Source organism: Penaeus monodon, chromosome 11 (assembly GCF_015228065.2).
Source record: "Penaeus monodon isolate SGIC_2016 chromosome 11, NSTDA_Pmon_1, whole genome shotgun sequence".
NCBI lineage: Eukaryota > Metazoa > Arthropoda > Malacostraca > Decapoda > Penaeidae > Penaeus > Penaeus monodon.
This window is the reverse complement of record NC_051396.1, coordinates 35346536-35364035: the sequence shown is the minus strand read 5'-3', so window position 1 is coordinate 35364035 and position 17500 is coordinate 35346536. Positions and strand designations below refer to the sequence as shown.

Sequence of the window (17500 nt, the reverse complement as noted above, 5' to 3'; positions counted from 1 at the left end):
AAGATTTTAAATATTATCCAGACAAACATTCATTTGATCAAGAGATGCAAACACATCCACTCTGACGTGCTGAGGATACAGAGCTTACTTCAGACATAATTTACTCCCTGGTGAACAAAGTGAGAGCCAGAGAACAGTTACGGCAAACCAATGACAAATATCATATTAGATGAAAGTAAAAATAACAGTAATGAATGAAATCAACAGTAAACTTTGGTTGGCAGGGCTGTTTCACAAACATCAATATATACAAATTTTTACACAATTTCAATCTATAGTATTTTACTTTCTCATAACCTTAGTTTTTATCAGTGCATGATTATATCTTGACCTTATCAATTACACTATATTGCTATGAAAGGAATATTGTCAGATTTTAGATTATTTCTGTTAAAATATTGGTTTTGGGTAACGGGCCCCACGATGATTATTCAATACAATGTGTAGATGGCTTTTCTAAGTCAGTGTCTATTGAAAATTTTTTTTTTTATTAAAAAAAAAAAATTTTTTATACAAAAAAAAATTTTATTTTTTTTTTTTTGGGCTTTAAAAATTAACTTACCTATATATTTTAAAAAATTAAAAACATATATAAAAAAAAAAAAAAAAAAAAAAAAAAAAAAAAAAAAAATATATTAAAAAATAAAAATTAAAATTTTTTTATTATACATCATATAATATATAAAAATTTATATATAAATATATTTATATAACAATAAAAAATTTTTACTAAAATTTTAACAAAACATATTATACAATAAAATAATATAAAATATATACATCTACATATCTTATATTATATTATATTAAATATTTGTTTTAAAATATATATAATTATATTATAATAATAAAATATATATAATAATTAAATAATATAAATATAATACTATTTATTATTTTATATAAATAATAATATATATATATAATTATTTTAATATATTATATATTAAAATATATATAATAATAATATATATAAATATTTTTTAATATTACAACATAAAACAACACAACAACCACACACAAAAAAAAAAAAACCCCCAACAACAAACAAAAATATTATAAATATTATTATATATTAATATATATATATTTATATATATATTTTTTTTTTTTTTTTTATTATTTATTTTTTTTGTTTTTTTATTTTTTTTTATTATTTTTTGTTTATTTTTTTTTTTTTTTTGTTTATTTTTTTTTTTTTTTTAGGTACACACACCACACACACAAAAAAAATATTTATTAATATATAAAATATATAAAATTTTATATAATTTTTAATATGTTTTTTTTTGTATTGGTTTGGTATGTTATTGAAATTTTTGTTTTTTGGTATTTTTTTTTTTATTTTTTTTATTTTTTTTTTTTGTTATTTTGTTTATTTTTGGGTTTTTGTATTGAAAAAAAAATAATATATTATTATAAAATTATATATTATATATTATTTTTTAATAAAAAAATTTAATGTTATATATATATATAAAAATTTAATATAAATATTAGATATTATTATTATATTATATATAATTTTTATAATATAATTTATAATTTATTTTGGTTTAAAGGGAAATGGGTTATTGTATATATTTGGGGGTGGTATATATAATTATTTTAAAATATATATTTTAATATATTATATATATATTAAATTTTAATATATATATAAAAAAAATTATAATAATTTTTTAAAAATTTATATATATATTTATATAAGTATATAATATATAAATATATATATATTAATATAATATATATTATATAATTATAAAAAATATATAATTAAATATAATTTTTAATTTAATATAATATAATAATAGATATATATATTATGATAAATATATTTAAATTGGGAATAAAAATTTATATATATAGTTATTTTATATATTTATTTTAAAATTATATGTATATATTGTTTTGTATGTATATTTTATATTAAATATATATATATATATATAATATATTATTTTAAATTTTTAAATTAATTTTATATATATTTATTATATATAATTTTTTATTTATTTTTTTATAAAATATATTTAATGTTATGTATTTGTTTTGTAATTTTGTTTTATTAATTTTATTTAAAATTTATTTTATTATACTTTATAGTAAAATATGTTTTAAATAATATATTGTTTTTAAAATATATATTATAATAATGCATAAATTATTTGTATATATTTAATATTTTTAAAATTTTTTAAAATTATTATTATATTATATGATATAGTATATATACATCATATGTATATATTTATATGTATAAAAATTTGGATATTTTTTATATTAATTATATAAAAAAAATATAATTGATTTATATTTTATATTGTTTCTCTATTATTAAATTATATTTTGTGTTATGTATAAAATAATTTATATATATATATATAAAATATATATATTTATTTTTATATTGTATATATCTTTTAAAAAATTTATATTTTTATATATAAATTAATAATTATATTATATTATATATATATATAAATTTATATATTATAAAAATTATATATATATATATATATATTTATATATATGATATATATGTATATATATATAAATAATATAATATTTATATATCATATCTATTTTTATATATACATATTATTTTATATTTTATAAATATTATATATATATATATATATATATATTTTTATTATATAATGTGTATTTAGTGTATTATATGTGTTTATATTGTAATATATGTGTTATAGTATATTTTTATATTTTATTTTATATATGTATATTGTATATTTTATATAGAAATATGTATATATGTATTAGTATTATGATTATGTATATTAATAATATAATATATATATATATATATATATAAAATTATAATATACAAAAATTTTAATAATACATCATTATATATATATATATATATATTATAATATAAATTTTAATATTATTTTAATATAATATAATATAATATAAAATATATAATTATATATAAATATATAATTTTTTTAAACATATATATATGTATATATAATAAAATGTATAATGATATATTACAATATATATGGGGGCGGGCAGTGGCCGAATGGTTAGAGGTCGGACTCAAGACTGTCTGATGACAATCTGATTGAGGGTTCGAGTCCCCCGCCGGCGCGCTTTTTTCCCTTGGGCAGGGAAATTCACCCCGATTTTCCTGTCTACCACGGGTGGCCAAGCCAGCTGAAGACAGTGCCGGGTAAATAGAGATGGGACCCATAAAAACCCGGGCGGAAGGCAATGGCAAACCACCGGGGTTAAATTTTCAATTTCCAAAATAATATATTGTATAAATGTGTAATATATGTATGATGATAACACACACAAAAATATATATATATATATATATATATATATAATTAAAATTAATATAAATATTTATCAGAACATATATAAAATAAAAAAAATTTTAATATATTATATATTATTATATAATATATATAAAAAATAAATATAAGTTAAAAAAATTAAAAATTATACATATAAACATAAAAAATATACAATAATATACATATAAACAATATATACAAAAATATAATATATAATAATATATAATTTTATTATTTTTATTATTTTTATAAAAATATATATAATTTTTATAATTATATTATATATATATTAAAATATAATTATATATTTATATATATATATATATTAATGTTATGAACGTTTCATGATGAAAAAAATAGAAAAGGGGCAAGAGAAGAAATCTTTACACTGCAGAATGGCTTGGTTGGGTTTTTTCCCCGGGGCAGAGGGAAAAATGAGCCAAAGAGAAAAATGTAGTAAATAATGGAAACTTTTAAGCCATTTTTGAGTAAAACGTGATTTATTTTTTGATTTTGGCATAGGTACCATAAAAAAAAAGTATTATTTTTCAACAAGTAAAGGTGCCTTCAAAGATTTTTTAAAATTTTCCCGAAACATTCATTTATAAAAAGATGCAAACACACCACTCTGAGTGTGAGGATACAGAGCTTACTTCAGACATAATTTACTCCCTGGTGAACAAAGTGAGAGCCAGAGAACAGTTACGGCAAACCAATGACAAATATCATATTAGATGAAAGTAAAAATAACAGTAATGAATGAAATCAACAGTAAACTTTGGTTGGCAGGGCTGTTTCACAAACATCAACTATATACAAATATTTTACACAATTTCAATTATAGTATTTACTTTCTCATAACCTTAGTTTTTATCAGTGCATGATTATCTCTTGTACATTATCAATTACACTCATATGCTATTGGAAAGAATATTGTCAGATTTTCTATTTCTGTTAAAATATTGGGTTTTGGGGTAACTGGCCCCACTGCATGATTATTAATACAATGTGTAGATTGGCTTTTCTAAGTTCAGTGTCTAATTGAAAATTTTCATTTGATATTTGATGATATTCATAGAATCCACAACTATCTATGATGTATTGTTCATCCAGAAGGTTATTGCAGACACATTGGTCCTTTCTGGGATAATGGTTCTGTATGGGGGGACATTGTGCATAGTGTGATCAGTGGCACCATGTACTTGACAGACACTTGGAGTGATTGTTCAAGGATCCCTGGACAGACAAGACTAGTGTGACTGTTTCTTAACACTTAACACTTAACACTCATTGGTATGAGTGAGTTGGGATCAAACTCTTTGGGCTAATCATCTGGCCCTCTGTTAACAAACCATTATTTGTGAAGTGTATGAGTCACAGTCTGAGACATGTTTTACATTTGTCTAGAAAATTCCCTGCTCTTGACCATACTGCATTGAATGAATGTATCAAAGGGGCAATTAGAGAGGATTGGATCTGTTTGCTGAAGTTATTTTGATTCAGAATAGAGTAATACTTCTGGATCTCTATGTGAAGACACTGTGCCTAGTGTGACCAGTCCCCCTGTACTTGACAGACAGTCATTGTGGCTGTCTGGGGATCCCTGGCCATATGTGACTAGTATGACCATTGTTTAACATACTCAAGAAACATTAAGAAGTAACTCAAATATTTTTTCATTGGAAGACATGGAATGGATTTTTTTTATTTATTTGTATATGATTTGCATGATGACAATGGATAACACATAATTAAACCCCAAAAACGTGTATATAGTTAGCAACAACTGACCTGGCCCTTCAAATTGCAGGAACGAGCACCTCTATTGACGCAGCGCAAGTTGTTCAGAAGTTTAAGTGGCAGAGAATTATCAAGTTCAGATTCGGAAAGTTCGGATACACCACGGACACTGAGTACCTTTGCTGGGGTTTTTGCCCCTGTCTGCCTGTCACAGTTTAGTACTATGCTCTTCCTGCGAGTTGGTAAGTAGTGGATTAGTGGGGGAGGGTAAATAATCGTGCTTACTAATATATTCTCTCTCTGTTCAGTCTCTCTCTGTCTGTCTGTCTCTGTCTTGCTGTCTTTCTCTCTCTCTCTTTGTCTCTGTCTCTCTCTGTCTCTGTCTCTGTCTCTCTTTTTCTATATCTGTCTCTGTCTCTCTTTGTCTCTCTCTGTCTCTCTCTGTCTCTGTCTCTCTTTGCCTCTCTCTATCTCTGTCTCTCTTTCTCTTTCTCTGTCTCTCTTTGTCTTTCTCTGTCTCTGTCTCTCTATCTCTCTGTCTCTCTGTCTCTCTGTTCTCTGTCTTCTCTCTGTCTGTCTCTGCTGCTCGTCTCTCTGTCTCTCTGTCCTTCTCTGCTTTTTCTCTCTCTCTCTTCTCTCTGTCTTCCTCTCTCTTCTCTCTTCTCTCTGTTCTTGTCTTCTCTCTCTGTCTGTCTGTCCTCTCTCTGTCTCTCTGCTCCTCCTCTCTTCTCTCTCTCTTCTGTCTCTCTTCCTCTCCCTCTCGTCGTCTCTCTCTGTCTTCTCTCTCTCACTCTGTCTCTCACTCTGTCTGTCTGTCTCTCTCTCTCTCTCTCTCTCTCTCTCTCTCTCTCTCTCTCTCTCTCTCTCTCTCTCTCTCTCTCTCTCTCTCTCTCTCTCTCTCTCTCTCTCTCTCTCTCTCTCTCTCTCTTTCTCTTTTTCTTTGTCTTGTTCTCTCTTTCTGTTTCTTTTACTCTCTCTGTTTGTGTTTCTCTCTTGAAGATTTGAGGAAATTAATATGCTATCAATATCTTTCTTAAAAGACAAATATACTAGTATACATTTGGAAATATATTATTAAGAAATTTAGTTTATCCTATTATTCTTTGTTTGTTTTTTTGTTTTTACAGGTTTTATTATTGGAAACTTGGGTTTGGCACTTGCCAGTGGCACATTGAGTTTGGCATATATAATTCTGCTGTTTACAATACTGTCTATATGTGCCATTTCAACCAATGGAGCTGTTGAGGGAGGTGGTGCATACTGTATCCTTTTCAATGAAAAGAAATGTAGTTTTGGTGGTAATAGTTGAGGCTGTCAGCCATTGTAGACTATTTATTTTTGTGGTACTTTGTAAATTGTGAATGGCTTGTCTTTGATCTGAATAGTGTAACTGTGTGATTTTTTAACTTTTCTATGTAGGTCCATTTAAAGGGGATGCATATATAGCATATGTATGAATTCTCTTTTGATATACTGACAATGGCCAGAAAAGAAAAAAACAAAAAATACAGCTACTTTTTCTTTAATGTTTCTCACTTGGCAACAGAATGATTCAGCTTTGTAGCTCAACTCCCCTAGAATGAATAATGTTATCACTCATACTGTAGATTGCATTGTTGATTATTGATATATTTCTCTATCTTTCCTATCTTGCCCTGCCCACAGAACTGTGATGTGATTGTTTGTGATTTGTTATGCTTTTGTTATGAAGAGTGGTTCGTTGAATTTCATATCAGTCAAATATCAAGGTTAAAGACAGTAATGGCAATGTAATTTTATGTTGATAAGATGACAGATCCAGTACATATTTTGTGTGCAAATATTTTTTATACTGTGAATATTAGTATAGTGAATAAAATGTGTGAAATAATTAGTAAACATGTAAATATGTATAGACCATAAAAGATGAATATGTACTTTATATGTATTGTATTTTATGGTAGAAAAACCCACAATGCAAAAACTAGATTTATTGAAATAGAGACAACCATTTCGAAATCCACCTGGATTCCGTCTTCAGGTCTGACCTGAAATGGAATCCAGGTAGATTTCAAAACTATAGTGTCATTTTCAATAAATCTAATTTTTTTCCTACCATAGTATCAACACAGAAGAGTGTTTTACCATTCTTCATTGTATTTTTTGTATTAATGTATTTTAAAATAGATTAAAAGGCAAAGCCATTATTCTTTTTAAGAATCAGCTCAATGAGAGTCCGGTTTTGCTCTTTACAGTACATTCTATTATCTTTGTAGCAAGTCAGGTCTAACTCATTTAATGTGGTAATGTTAAGAAAAAAGTTTCAATATGATTTTTAAGTGATTGCAGATTCAGTATATTTTGTACTGTTTCATGAAGATATATAGGAAGAAGTAAAACATCAACCCATTTTAGGGGTTGTATGTACATATGCCATATCCAGCATGATTTTAGTTTATTCATTTTGTTACACATATATAGCTTTACAAGCACTCAGTCAACAAGGGGTCAGTTACTAATCCAACCTGTCTCACTTATTTACTCTTTTTCTTGTTTTTTGGGAAGAAGAAAAAAAAAATCTTTTGCAACTATCACATTTATAGGATTATAATAACCATGATATCAGTAAAATGATAATGATAATGATGTTAATAGCTATAGGAAAAGATTTGTTTTTGGGAGTAAGGTGAGGTCATATAGGACCTGTAGAGCCATCTTTACAATAAAGAAAGTTATTTTGAAAACTGGAAAATTGAAGTACTTATGCTTGTAAGAAATGATTGAATATGAACTAGCTTATTTATTCAGTTTTTACTCTGTAACTTATTATTATTGCCTGGGGCTTTAGCTTTTCAGTGGACAAATATAGTCTCTTCAAAATATTACAGACTTGAATACTAAAGAGGTAACAAAAGTTAAACCTGAAATCATGTGCATCAATTAGATTCTCACTTGTACGCATCATTTATTACCGCTACCTGAGGATGCTCTTCCCTTAGTGCTTCTTGCTCATTTGCATTCTGTGACAGCGCCTGAAGATGGATTTCCTTCTGCGCCGCCTGTTCACGTAGTTCTGAAGCCCAAGAATATTGTAGTCTCGGCATCTGTTAGCACTCATATAATTAGCAAATCTCGATAAAGATATCACACCACTGCACCTTACAATACTTGCATTGTTTTCCACATTGATCACTTTTTTTATAACATTGTGTCACTGTTTCTTCTTATGTACTTTTATTGTGTTTAGCTACATGAATTTAAATGGTGTTTGATTATGCTGGGGACCATCATTTGGAAACCAGCTATATTCATATCACATTACTATATTCTACACATTTTAAATAACCTTACATGTTTGTCACATACATATCTTCATACACACATACATATGCATTTACTCATGATCACTGCTTTAAATGAATGTTCATCTCTTCCAGTGTTGTAACATGCATGAAAGTATGTCCATTAGTTCACCTTTTTATTTGTCTCTTCTTGTCACACAAGACATTCCAATGTTGTGTTTTCTATCCCCTTCCACAAGAGGCTATGCCATTGTTGTAAACATACCTTCATCACCACCGATTGTCACATTGGTAAGTACGTGATTTATGCTCATCGTTAGACCACTGTAGGAGATGACAGGCAGACTCCCTGCGGGGAACCAAGGAGTAACACCTCACTCTTCGGTGCAGCCGTACTCCATCATTGCTATACAATAAGGGAGTCCAGACATCATGGTTGTCTACCTTACACCCAAAGCCCACCACCTACCATAGTCTTGTAAGGCCCATTGTTTGGGCCCCTGCTGCTCCCCCCCCACCCCACACACCAAACACACACACACACACACCACACACACACACACAACACACCCACACACCCCACACACAACACACACACCCCACCCCCACACACACACACACACCACACACAAACCACACACACACCACAACACCACACACCACCCCCACCCCACCCACCACACCCACCACCCCACCCACACCACACCCCACCCCCCCCCCCCCCACACCCCCCCCCACACACCCACACCCACCCCCCACCCACCCACCCCACACCCCACCCACACACCCCCCCCCACCCCCCCCACCACCCCCCCCAACCCCACCCCCACACACACCACCCCCCCCCCCACCCCCCACCCCCAACACATTCCACCCACACACAAACCCACACACAACCCCACCCCCCCCCCACCCCCCCACCCCCACACCCCCACACACCCCCCCCCCCACCTCCCCCACACACGGTCGTCGTCCTGTTTTGCTCCTCTCTGAACCCATATTGCCGACTACGGCCCACAATAACACCCACCACACCCCCCCCCCCCCCCCCCCCCCCCCACCCACCCACACCCCCCCACACCCCCCCCCCACACACAACATACCACACACCCCCCCCCCCCCCCCACCACCACCCACCACCCCACACCCACCCCACCACCCCCCCCCCCACCCCCACCCCCGGTAGTCCATGTTTTCTGTCACTCGTGCCCCCTATATTTGCCGAGAAAGGGACACCATACACCCCCCCCCCACCCCCACCACACCACACACACACCACCCACCCACCCCCCCCCCCCCCCCCCACCCCCACCCCCCCCCCCCCCACCACCCAACACCACCCCCCTCCCCCCCCCCCCCCCCGCCCCGCCCCATCCCCCCCCCCCCCCCCCCCCCACTCCTCCCCCCCCTCCCCCCCCACCCCCCCGCACAGGCCCCCCCCCCCCCCCCCCCCTACCCCACACCCCCCCCCCCCACACACCCACCAAACACCCCCACACACACCAACACCCACCACCCCCCCCACACACACACACACACACACACACACACACCCCTCCCCCCACACCAACATCACACCAACACCACCACACACCACACCCCCCCCACCCCCCCACACATACACCACAACCCCCACACCACCCCCCCCCCCACACACACACCAACACACCACCACACACACCACACACACAACACACACCCCCCACCCCCCTCCACCCACACACACACACACCCACCACACACCCCCCCCCACCCAACACCCACCACACACACCCACACCACACACACCAACCCACACACCACACCACACACCACACACCCCACCACACACACACACACCACACACACAACACACCACACACATACACACACACCACACACCCCACACACAACACACCACCCCCACACACACACCCCCCCACACCCACACCCACCACACACACCCCACACACATGCACCATACCACACACACACACACACCTACACAACACATCACACACCACACAAACCACACATCACACACCACACAAACTATAATACCACACACCAACCACACACACCCCAACACACACACCACACCACACAAACCCCCCCCCCCCCCCCCCTGCGCACACACACTCACACATTACAACCCCCCACACCTACACCCCTCCCCCCCACACACACAGTAACCACCCACACACACACCACACCCCCCCACACACACAAACACCACACCACACACACACACACACACACACCCACACCACACACACCCCCCCACACCCCCCGAGGGAGAAGAGCGAGAGAGGCCGGAGAGAGAGAGAGAGAGAGGGAGAGAGAGAGAGGGAGAGAGAGGGACCTAAGGAGAGAGAGAGAGAGAGAGAGGGGGAGAGAAGAGAGAGAGAGAGCGGGAGAGACGAGAGAGAGAGAGATGAGAGGAGAGGGGGTGAGAGAGAGGAGAGGGAGGGAGAGAGGGAGGGGAGGAGAGAGAGAGATTGAGAGAGGAGATGAGAGAGAGAGAGAGGGAGAGAGGGAGAGAGGGCGAGAGGAGAGAGAGAGGGAAGAGAGAGGTAAGAGAGAGGGGAGAGAGAGAGGAGGAGACGAGAGAGAGAGAGAGAGGGCGAGAGACGAGAGGGACCCGAGAGAGAGAGGGGAGAGAGAAGCGAGGGAGAGGAGAGAGGGAGAGAGAGAGGGAGAGAGAGAGAGAGAGAGGGAGAGAGAGAGAGGGAGAGATGGAGAGAAGGAGAGGGAGAGAGAGAGAGAGAGAGAGGAGAGAAGGAGAGAGAGACCAGATAGAGGAGGAGCAGAGAGAGAGAGAGGGAGAGAGAGCGAGGGGAGAGGGGGAGAGAGAGAGAGGGAGAGAGCGAGCGGGAGAGAGAGAGAGAGGGAGAGAGAGAGAGAGGGGTGGAGGAGGGAGAGAGAGAGAGGGGATGGAGAGAGAGAGCGAGAGAGAGAGGAGAGAGAGAGAGAGGGAAGAGAGAGAGAGAGAGAACGAGGCAAGTACCATGGGAGCCGGAGAGAGAGAGAGAGCGAGAGGGAGAGGGAGAGAGAGGGAGACGAGAGAGAGCGAGGGGCGAAGAGAGATGAGAGAGAGGGAGAGAGAGAGAGAGAGGGGAGAGAGAAGAGAAGAGGGAGAGGGAGAGCGGGGAGAGGGAGAGAGAGGAGAGGGGAGGAGAGAGGGAGAGGGAAGCGGAGAGGGAGAGGGAGAGAGAGGGAGAGGAGAGAGAGGGAGAGGGTTTTTGAGAGAGAGGGAGAGGGAGAGAGAGCGGAGAGGGAGAGAGAGGGAGAGGGAGAGAGCGGGAGAGGGAGAGAGAGGAGGGGGAGAGAGAGGGAGAGGGAGAGAGAGAGCGGAGAGGGGGCGAGAGGGAGGGGAGAGCGGAGAGCGCGAGGAGAGATGAGAGAGAGGGGAGAGAGAGAGAGAGGGAGAGAGAGAGAGAGAGAGGGAGGGAGAGCGAGAGAGAGCGGGAGAGAGGAGAGAGGAGAGAGATGGGAAGAGAGAGGAGATGAGAGAGAGAGAGAGAGAGGGAGAGAGGACGAGAGAGGGAGAGGAGAGAGGATGAGAGGGCAGGAGAGGGAGAGAGAGAGAGGGGGGAGAGAGGAGAGAGAGGAGCGAGAGAGAGAGAGAGGGGAGAGAGAAGAGAGAGAGAGGGATGCGAGAGAAGAGCGAGAGGGAGAGAGAGAGAGAGAGAGGGGTGGGAGCGAGGATGAGAAGAGAGAGGAGAGAGGGAGAGGAGAGAGGGTGGTGAGAGAGAGAGAGAGGAGGGGAGAGGAAGGAGGAGAGAGAGAGAGAGAGAGGGAGAGAGAGAGAGAGAGAGGGGGAGAGACGAGAGAGAGAGGAGGGAGAGAGAGGGAGAGAGAGAGAGGGAGAGGGAGAGGGAGAGGGAGAGAGAGAGGGAGAGAGAGAGAGAGAGAGAGAGAAGGGGGGGGGGCTTAGTGTATGCACAGCCATTCTGCAATCCAATGAATATTTTAGGTTTTATAAAGGAGGAAAGCTTCGGACATTGAACAGCATCCGTATCACTGAAAGGGTCAAAATGATTGGAAAGCATGTTATGAGTTTTTTTGCTAGAATTATGTAATGTTGTAAATACTTTGTTACGTATTTTTCTCTTTGAATCTCCCTTAACCCCAAAACTTTAGATATGATCAGTCGGACACTTGGTCCTGAGTTTGGAGGAGCAATTGGCGCACTGTTTTTCTTTGCAAATGTCTTCAGCAGTGCACTCTATACCACAGGCTGTGTTGAGGGTATTGTGGATAACTTCGGTGAAAATGGTGAGCAATGTATCTTTTCACTCTCTTTTCCCATTTTCTATTATTCTCATTTTGTTTTTTCTTCTTTAGTCTGATGTTTAATTTTATGATTCTGTTGTATTTTGTATAATTCTGTTGTTCCTCTTCTTTATCATTTTTGTTCTCTCATGTTCTTCATTTTGGACTATTCCTCTTCTTCAGTGACAAATGTAGAAAGAAAGGCATGAATATCTTCATAGTAAATGCATTTGACACATTTTGATTATATCTTTATCAGAAATACATGTTATTCATCCATGTATATTCATTCTCATTCATACTTTCTACTCCTCCTGTTCCTCCCCTCTTCTTCTCTTCCGCTTCTTCTTCTTCTTCTTTTCTGCTTCTCTTCTTCTTCTTCTCTTCTTCTTTATTTCCACTTCTTCCTTCCTCTTCTTTCTCTTCTCCTCTTGCCATCTTCCCTCTTCTCTCTTCCCTTTCTCTTCTCTTTCCTCTCCTTCTCTTCTCCGCCTCTCTTTCTCCTTCTCCTCCTACTCCTCGCCTCCCTCCTCCTCCGCCTCCTCACTCCGCTCCTCCTACTCCGCCTCCCTCCGCTCCTCTCCTCGTCCCTCCTCCGCTCCTTCTTCGCTCCGTCCTTCCCTTCACCTTCCTGCTCCTCTCTTTTCTGCTCTCTCTTCTCTTCTTCTTATGCTGCTTCTAGGCTGCGCTTCTCTTCTTCTGTGCTAGTCTTCGTCTCCTCCGTCTCCGTCTCCTTCTCCTTCTCGCTCCTTCCCTTCTTCTTCTTCTTCGTCTTCTCTTCTTGTTGCTCTTCGTCTGTTCGTCTTATTCTTCTTCGTCTTCTCCTCCTCGCCTTCACTTCGCCCCGTCTCCTTCTTTCTTCTGCTTCCCCTTCTCCTCATCCTCTTCGCTCTCTCTTAGTTCCTGCTCCTCTCCTTGTATCCTCTCTTCTCTCTCCTTATCTTTCCTCTCCATGCTCAGTATCCTCTCCTTCTCCTTCTACTACTCCTCCCGCCGACAGACGCTGACTACGACCGCAGCCTCTCCTCCTACGCACTCCGAATCATCCTCAGCACGATACCTACGACGCCGCAATACTAATCATCGTCCACCCTCCTAACGTTCATAAGCCGACCGGGACCGCCGCATCCTTCTCTATAACATCCTAATCCGAATCCGCCTCAGTCCTACGAATACTACTGACTAACAGGCATCATCATCCTCCGCCTCTCACTGCGCCTCCTGCGCACTGAATAGATAATACGACCTGCCGCCTCCTTACTCCTAATCCTGCTCGCTCCTCCCCTCCTCCTCCTGCTACTCTCCCCTCTCCGTGTGCACTTCCTCTCCTCCTTTCCTCCTCCTCCTCCTCCTCCATGACCTCCCTCACTCATCCTCCTACCTCTCCCTCCTCCTACCTCATCCTCTCCTCTCCTCTCATCCTCACCTCCTCAGCCCCTCCTTCTCTTCATCCTCCTCCTTCCTCTCGTTTTATTTTTTCTTAGTTCCCAATCCTTTCGCTTTTTACTGACTTATTTATGCATCCATTCTTTTGTATAATTCCCCAGGTAAAATTGCCCACTGGCTCCCAGAAGGTCGCTGGTACAACTTTGCCTATTCTTCCACTGTCAACGTCCCCTCAACCTGCTTGTCTGCCTCATTGGGGCAGGGATGTTTGCCAAGTTCACTGTAGTCATTTTTGCTGTTGTCCTCTCATGCACAGCCTCTGTCATTATCAGCTTCCTAGCAGAGAATCACATGATTGAGGTAAGTATCAGGCTGCTGAGAATTGTCTGATTTGAAATGCCATGGGTGTATATTAATTTTGAAGATGTGTTTTTACTAAAAATTATATTTGCAGAATGTCTCTGGGGGATGAATAATTTCTGTAACCCATTGCCGACAGGTGGCATGTACATACATGCCGTGGCATGCCTGGACTATCTGCTGGTGGCATGTACATATGTGCCATGGTGTATGTATGGCCATGCCATGCCAGTTATTTATTTTTTTTTTTTTTACAATTTTCTTACCACTGATAATGTGATTAAGTAGTTTTAACACTTTTTCTCATTTTTCCTATACCATGCATTTTATAAAGGCTTCTCAGTGTTTCCGAGGTAACATCTAAGAATTACGCGGTAATCGACACATGGTCCCGAATATTATAGTAGTATTACAAAGTGGTGATTGTGATGAAAAACCATGTGATAAAATACTGATATGTATTTAGTTAAAAAACAAAAAAAATCAATATTTATAAAAACACTGAATAATATTAATCTATATGGGAAATGATAATATAAACCTGTGAGAACTAAAGTTTATCTTATAAATAAACTTGAAAAAAAATGCAAAAGAAATACAGCAAAACTACGGTTTCAACTAAATGAATACCCACCACACTGCTTAGTTTATTCAGATTATAGAGCTAATAATGACACCTATGAGTAAACCTATATAACAACAAAAATATCCTATCATTCTGATTTTATCAGAAAATATGGCAAATAGAGACCTTTTAGAAAATAATATACGAAAATACAAATATAGGTTCTTAGTATTACGAAGAAAGGCAAGGGCTGCTGGTATTGGGCATGAGCGGGGATCGCGCATGCTAGGGTGACGATATGAGCCCCCGGCAGCAGGGCCCGGGCCACTATGAATACCTCCTGTCAGGAAAGGGTTAATGTGGTCTTTTATTCTATAACTCAAAATTTTCACAGCAAACCAGTTTATTTTGTGTGGCTGAATATACAAGTATAAATGAATATTGCCACAAAATTTCAGCTTGGTAATTTGAGTTGCCTTTTATCCTCTCCATTAAATTTTTGAGCCCTGCTCCTTCTTTGTAGCACTGTAGAAGGGAAGAATATGTGACTTTATGTAAATGTCTATAAAGATTTTTATTTTTCTGTTTTATCTTGCATTACTTGAGGCATTCTGTCACTTATTCCATAATAATGAATGATTGTCTACTGGAATTAAAGTTCCAAAAATACCTCCTATCTTGCCTGTCCTTTCACTTGTTAAAGCCAGAAACATGGAGGAATCCAGTAAGGCTTTCAAGAATTGATAGAGGAATGCATTTATGAATGTAAATATGGAATTATAAAGAATATTTGAATACACATTTGACCACAGGTATAAAAAAATTATCATTTTCTTTCCTCTTTTCCTAAGGTCCCCATCCCAGCAGCAAACCAGCTGGTCCAGAATGACACCTACCCAGTGAATGGAACATATACATGGTTCTCAGCCAATACCCTGAAGGACAACCTATGGCCAGAATACTCTGTGGATTACACAACAGATGATCCTGTCAACTATGCTACTGTCTTTGGGGTGCTTTTCAGTAGTGTCACAGGAATTATGGCTGGAGCTAACATGTCAGGTGAGCTGCAGTCATATCTATGATCCCCTGTTATGCTGCAATTACATTAAAAAATGGGGGGATTCCAAATTCTGTGAATTTGGAATTTAACTAGAATTTAACCCATTGGATCCAGATGCTTCACTGCCATCATGTGGTTCCAAATATGGGTATTAGGCTTACTTACTCTGCCACTGCACACTAACACTTGTGTGCAGTGGCAAGACTCCATGCTCCTATTTGCAATGTTATTTTCTCTTTTTCTGCATAAGGATTTATTTTATTTATTTTTTTGCCCTTTTCCAATGTCATTTGTCATTTTATTTCCTTTATCTAAATAGTAATAGCAAAGACTCCATATCATCCCTGTTGGTAGTCTGCAACTCAGTGCAGTGATAATAAGCATAAGTAACAATTTATTATATTGTTTTACTAAAACGATAATTCATAACTATCAACTTTCTGTAATATAACCTGCATCACTGTTCATGGTGGGCAGGAATATGATCCTGAGCATAGAAGTAGCATCCTCCCTGGAGCTGATGCTCTTCCAGTCATGGCTCACAGATGGTACATTCCATCATCATCATCAGTAACGGTATGCTCATGTTTGAGCAGCCGTGGACCTCTCCACCATCCTTCGCCACTCAACTCGATCCTGCGCCTTTCTTTCCACTTGTACCATCGACAACCCGCAAATATCTTTGATGTGTCACTCAGTCTTGTCTTCAGTTTGCCTCTTCCTCTGTTTCCTATCACTCGTTTATTAATAGAAATATGTAAAAGCCCCTTCCTAAATGCCCATTGAGTCTAATCACCCTCCAACAGCTTTGTGCATTCATTGTGAGTCATTCCTGTTACTGCAGCCTTCAGCTGAAATTCTCATGATGGCATGTTCCCATCACCCATCTCAGTGATCAGCCAAATTTTTCCATGACAGCATGTTCACATGATATGCTCCTCAAACCAATTTTTTTCATGACATGGTGGTCACATCATCTGGATTTTAGGAGTTAATATAGGATTCATTACCAGTGCATCTTGGGATCATAAAGGAACTTCTTGAGAAATTATTTCAAAATCTGTGATTGGCAAATTGAAACTTTATTTTGGGATGTTGGCAGAAGGCTGTGCTCTGAATTCATTCTGGTTATACATGATATTAAGGATGTATTTTTTTTTATTGTATAATTGTATATAATCTATAGAATGTAGTCTGTGTGTTAAGCATTGTATAAAATCATATTTTTACTACCATTTTATCTATGCTGTTCATTAAATCGACATACACATATTGTATTTTGTTTAGATTTAGATATTAACTGTAACTCAAATAGGCAGTAAGAGTGGCCTGTTAGGACAAATTTTGTCCATTTATGAACATATGAATGATATTTATATGCACTTGTCAAATATGTTTTTTACTTCATTTTGAGATTTTTTTTTACATTAGTATAGGTAGGATGTGTTAACTTTTAAAAAATATGAGAACAAAGTAGTTAAATCCCTTTTGAATACTGCAGGCGAGTTGAAAGAACCGGGTCGAA

At 37.7% G+C, this 17500-nt stretch overlaps 1 protein-coding gene across 1 annotated transcript in view; it reads left to right on the top strand.

Moving 5' to 3' along the window:
- LOC119578571 (solute carrier family 12 member 9-like) overlaps window positions 1-17500 on the top strand; it is a 27512-nt gene that overhangs the window by 9803 nt on the left and 209 nt on the right. The window contains 7 exon segments of the mRNA XM_037926139.1: window positions 5137-5308; window positions 6194-6328; window positions 12470-12604; window positions 14149-14216; window positions 14219-14347; window positions 15764-15974; window positions 17477-17500. The exon segment at window positions 17477-17500 is cut by the window's right edge and continues 209 nt beyond it. Of these exon segments, the coding sequence (XP_037782067.1) occupies window positions 5137-5308; window positions 6194-6328; window positions 12470-12604; window positions 14149-14216; window positions 14219-14347; window positions 15764-15974; window positions 17477-17500 (874 nt within the window).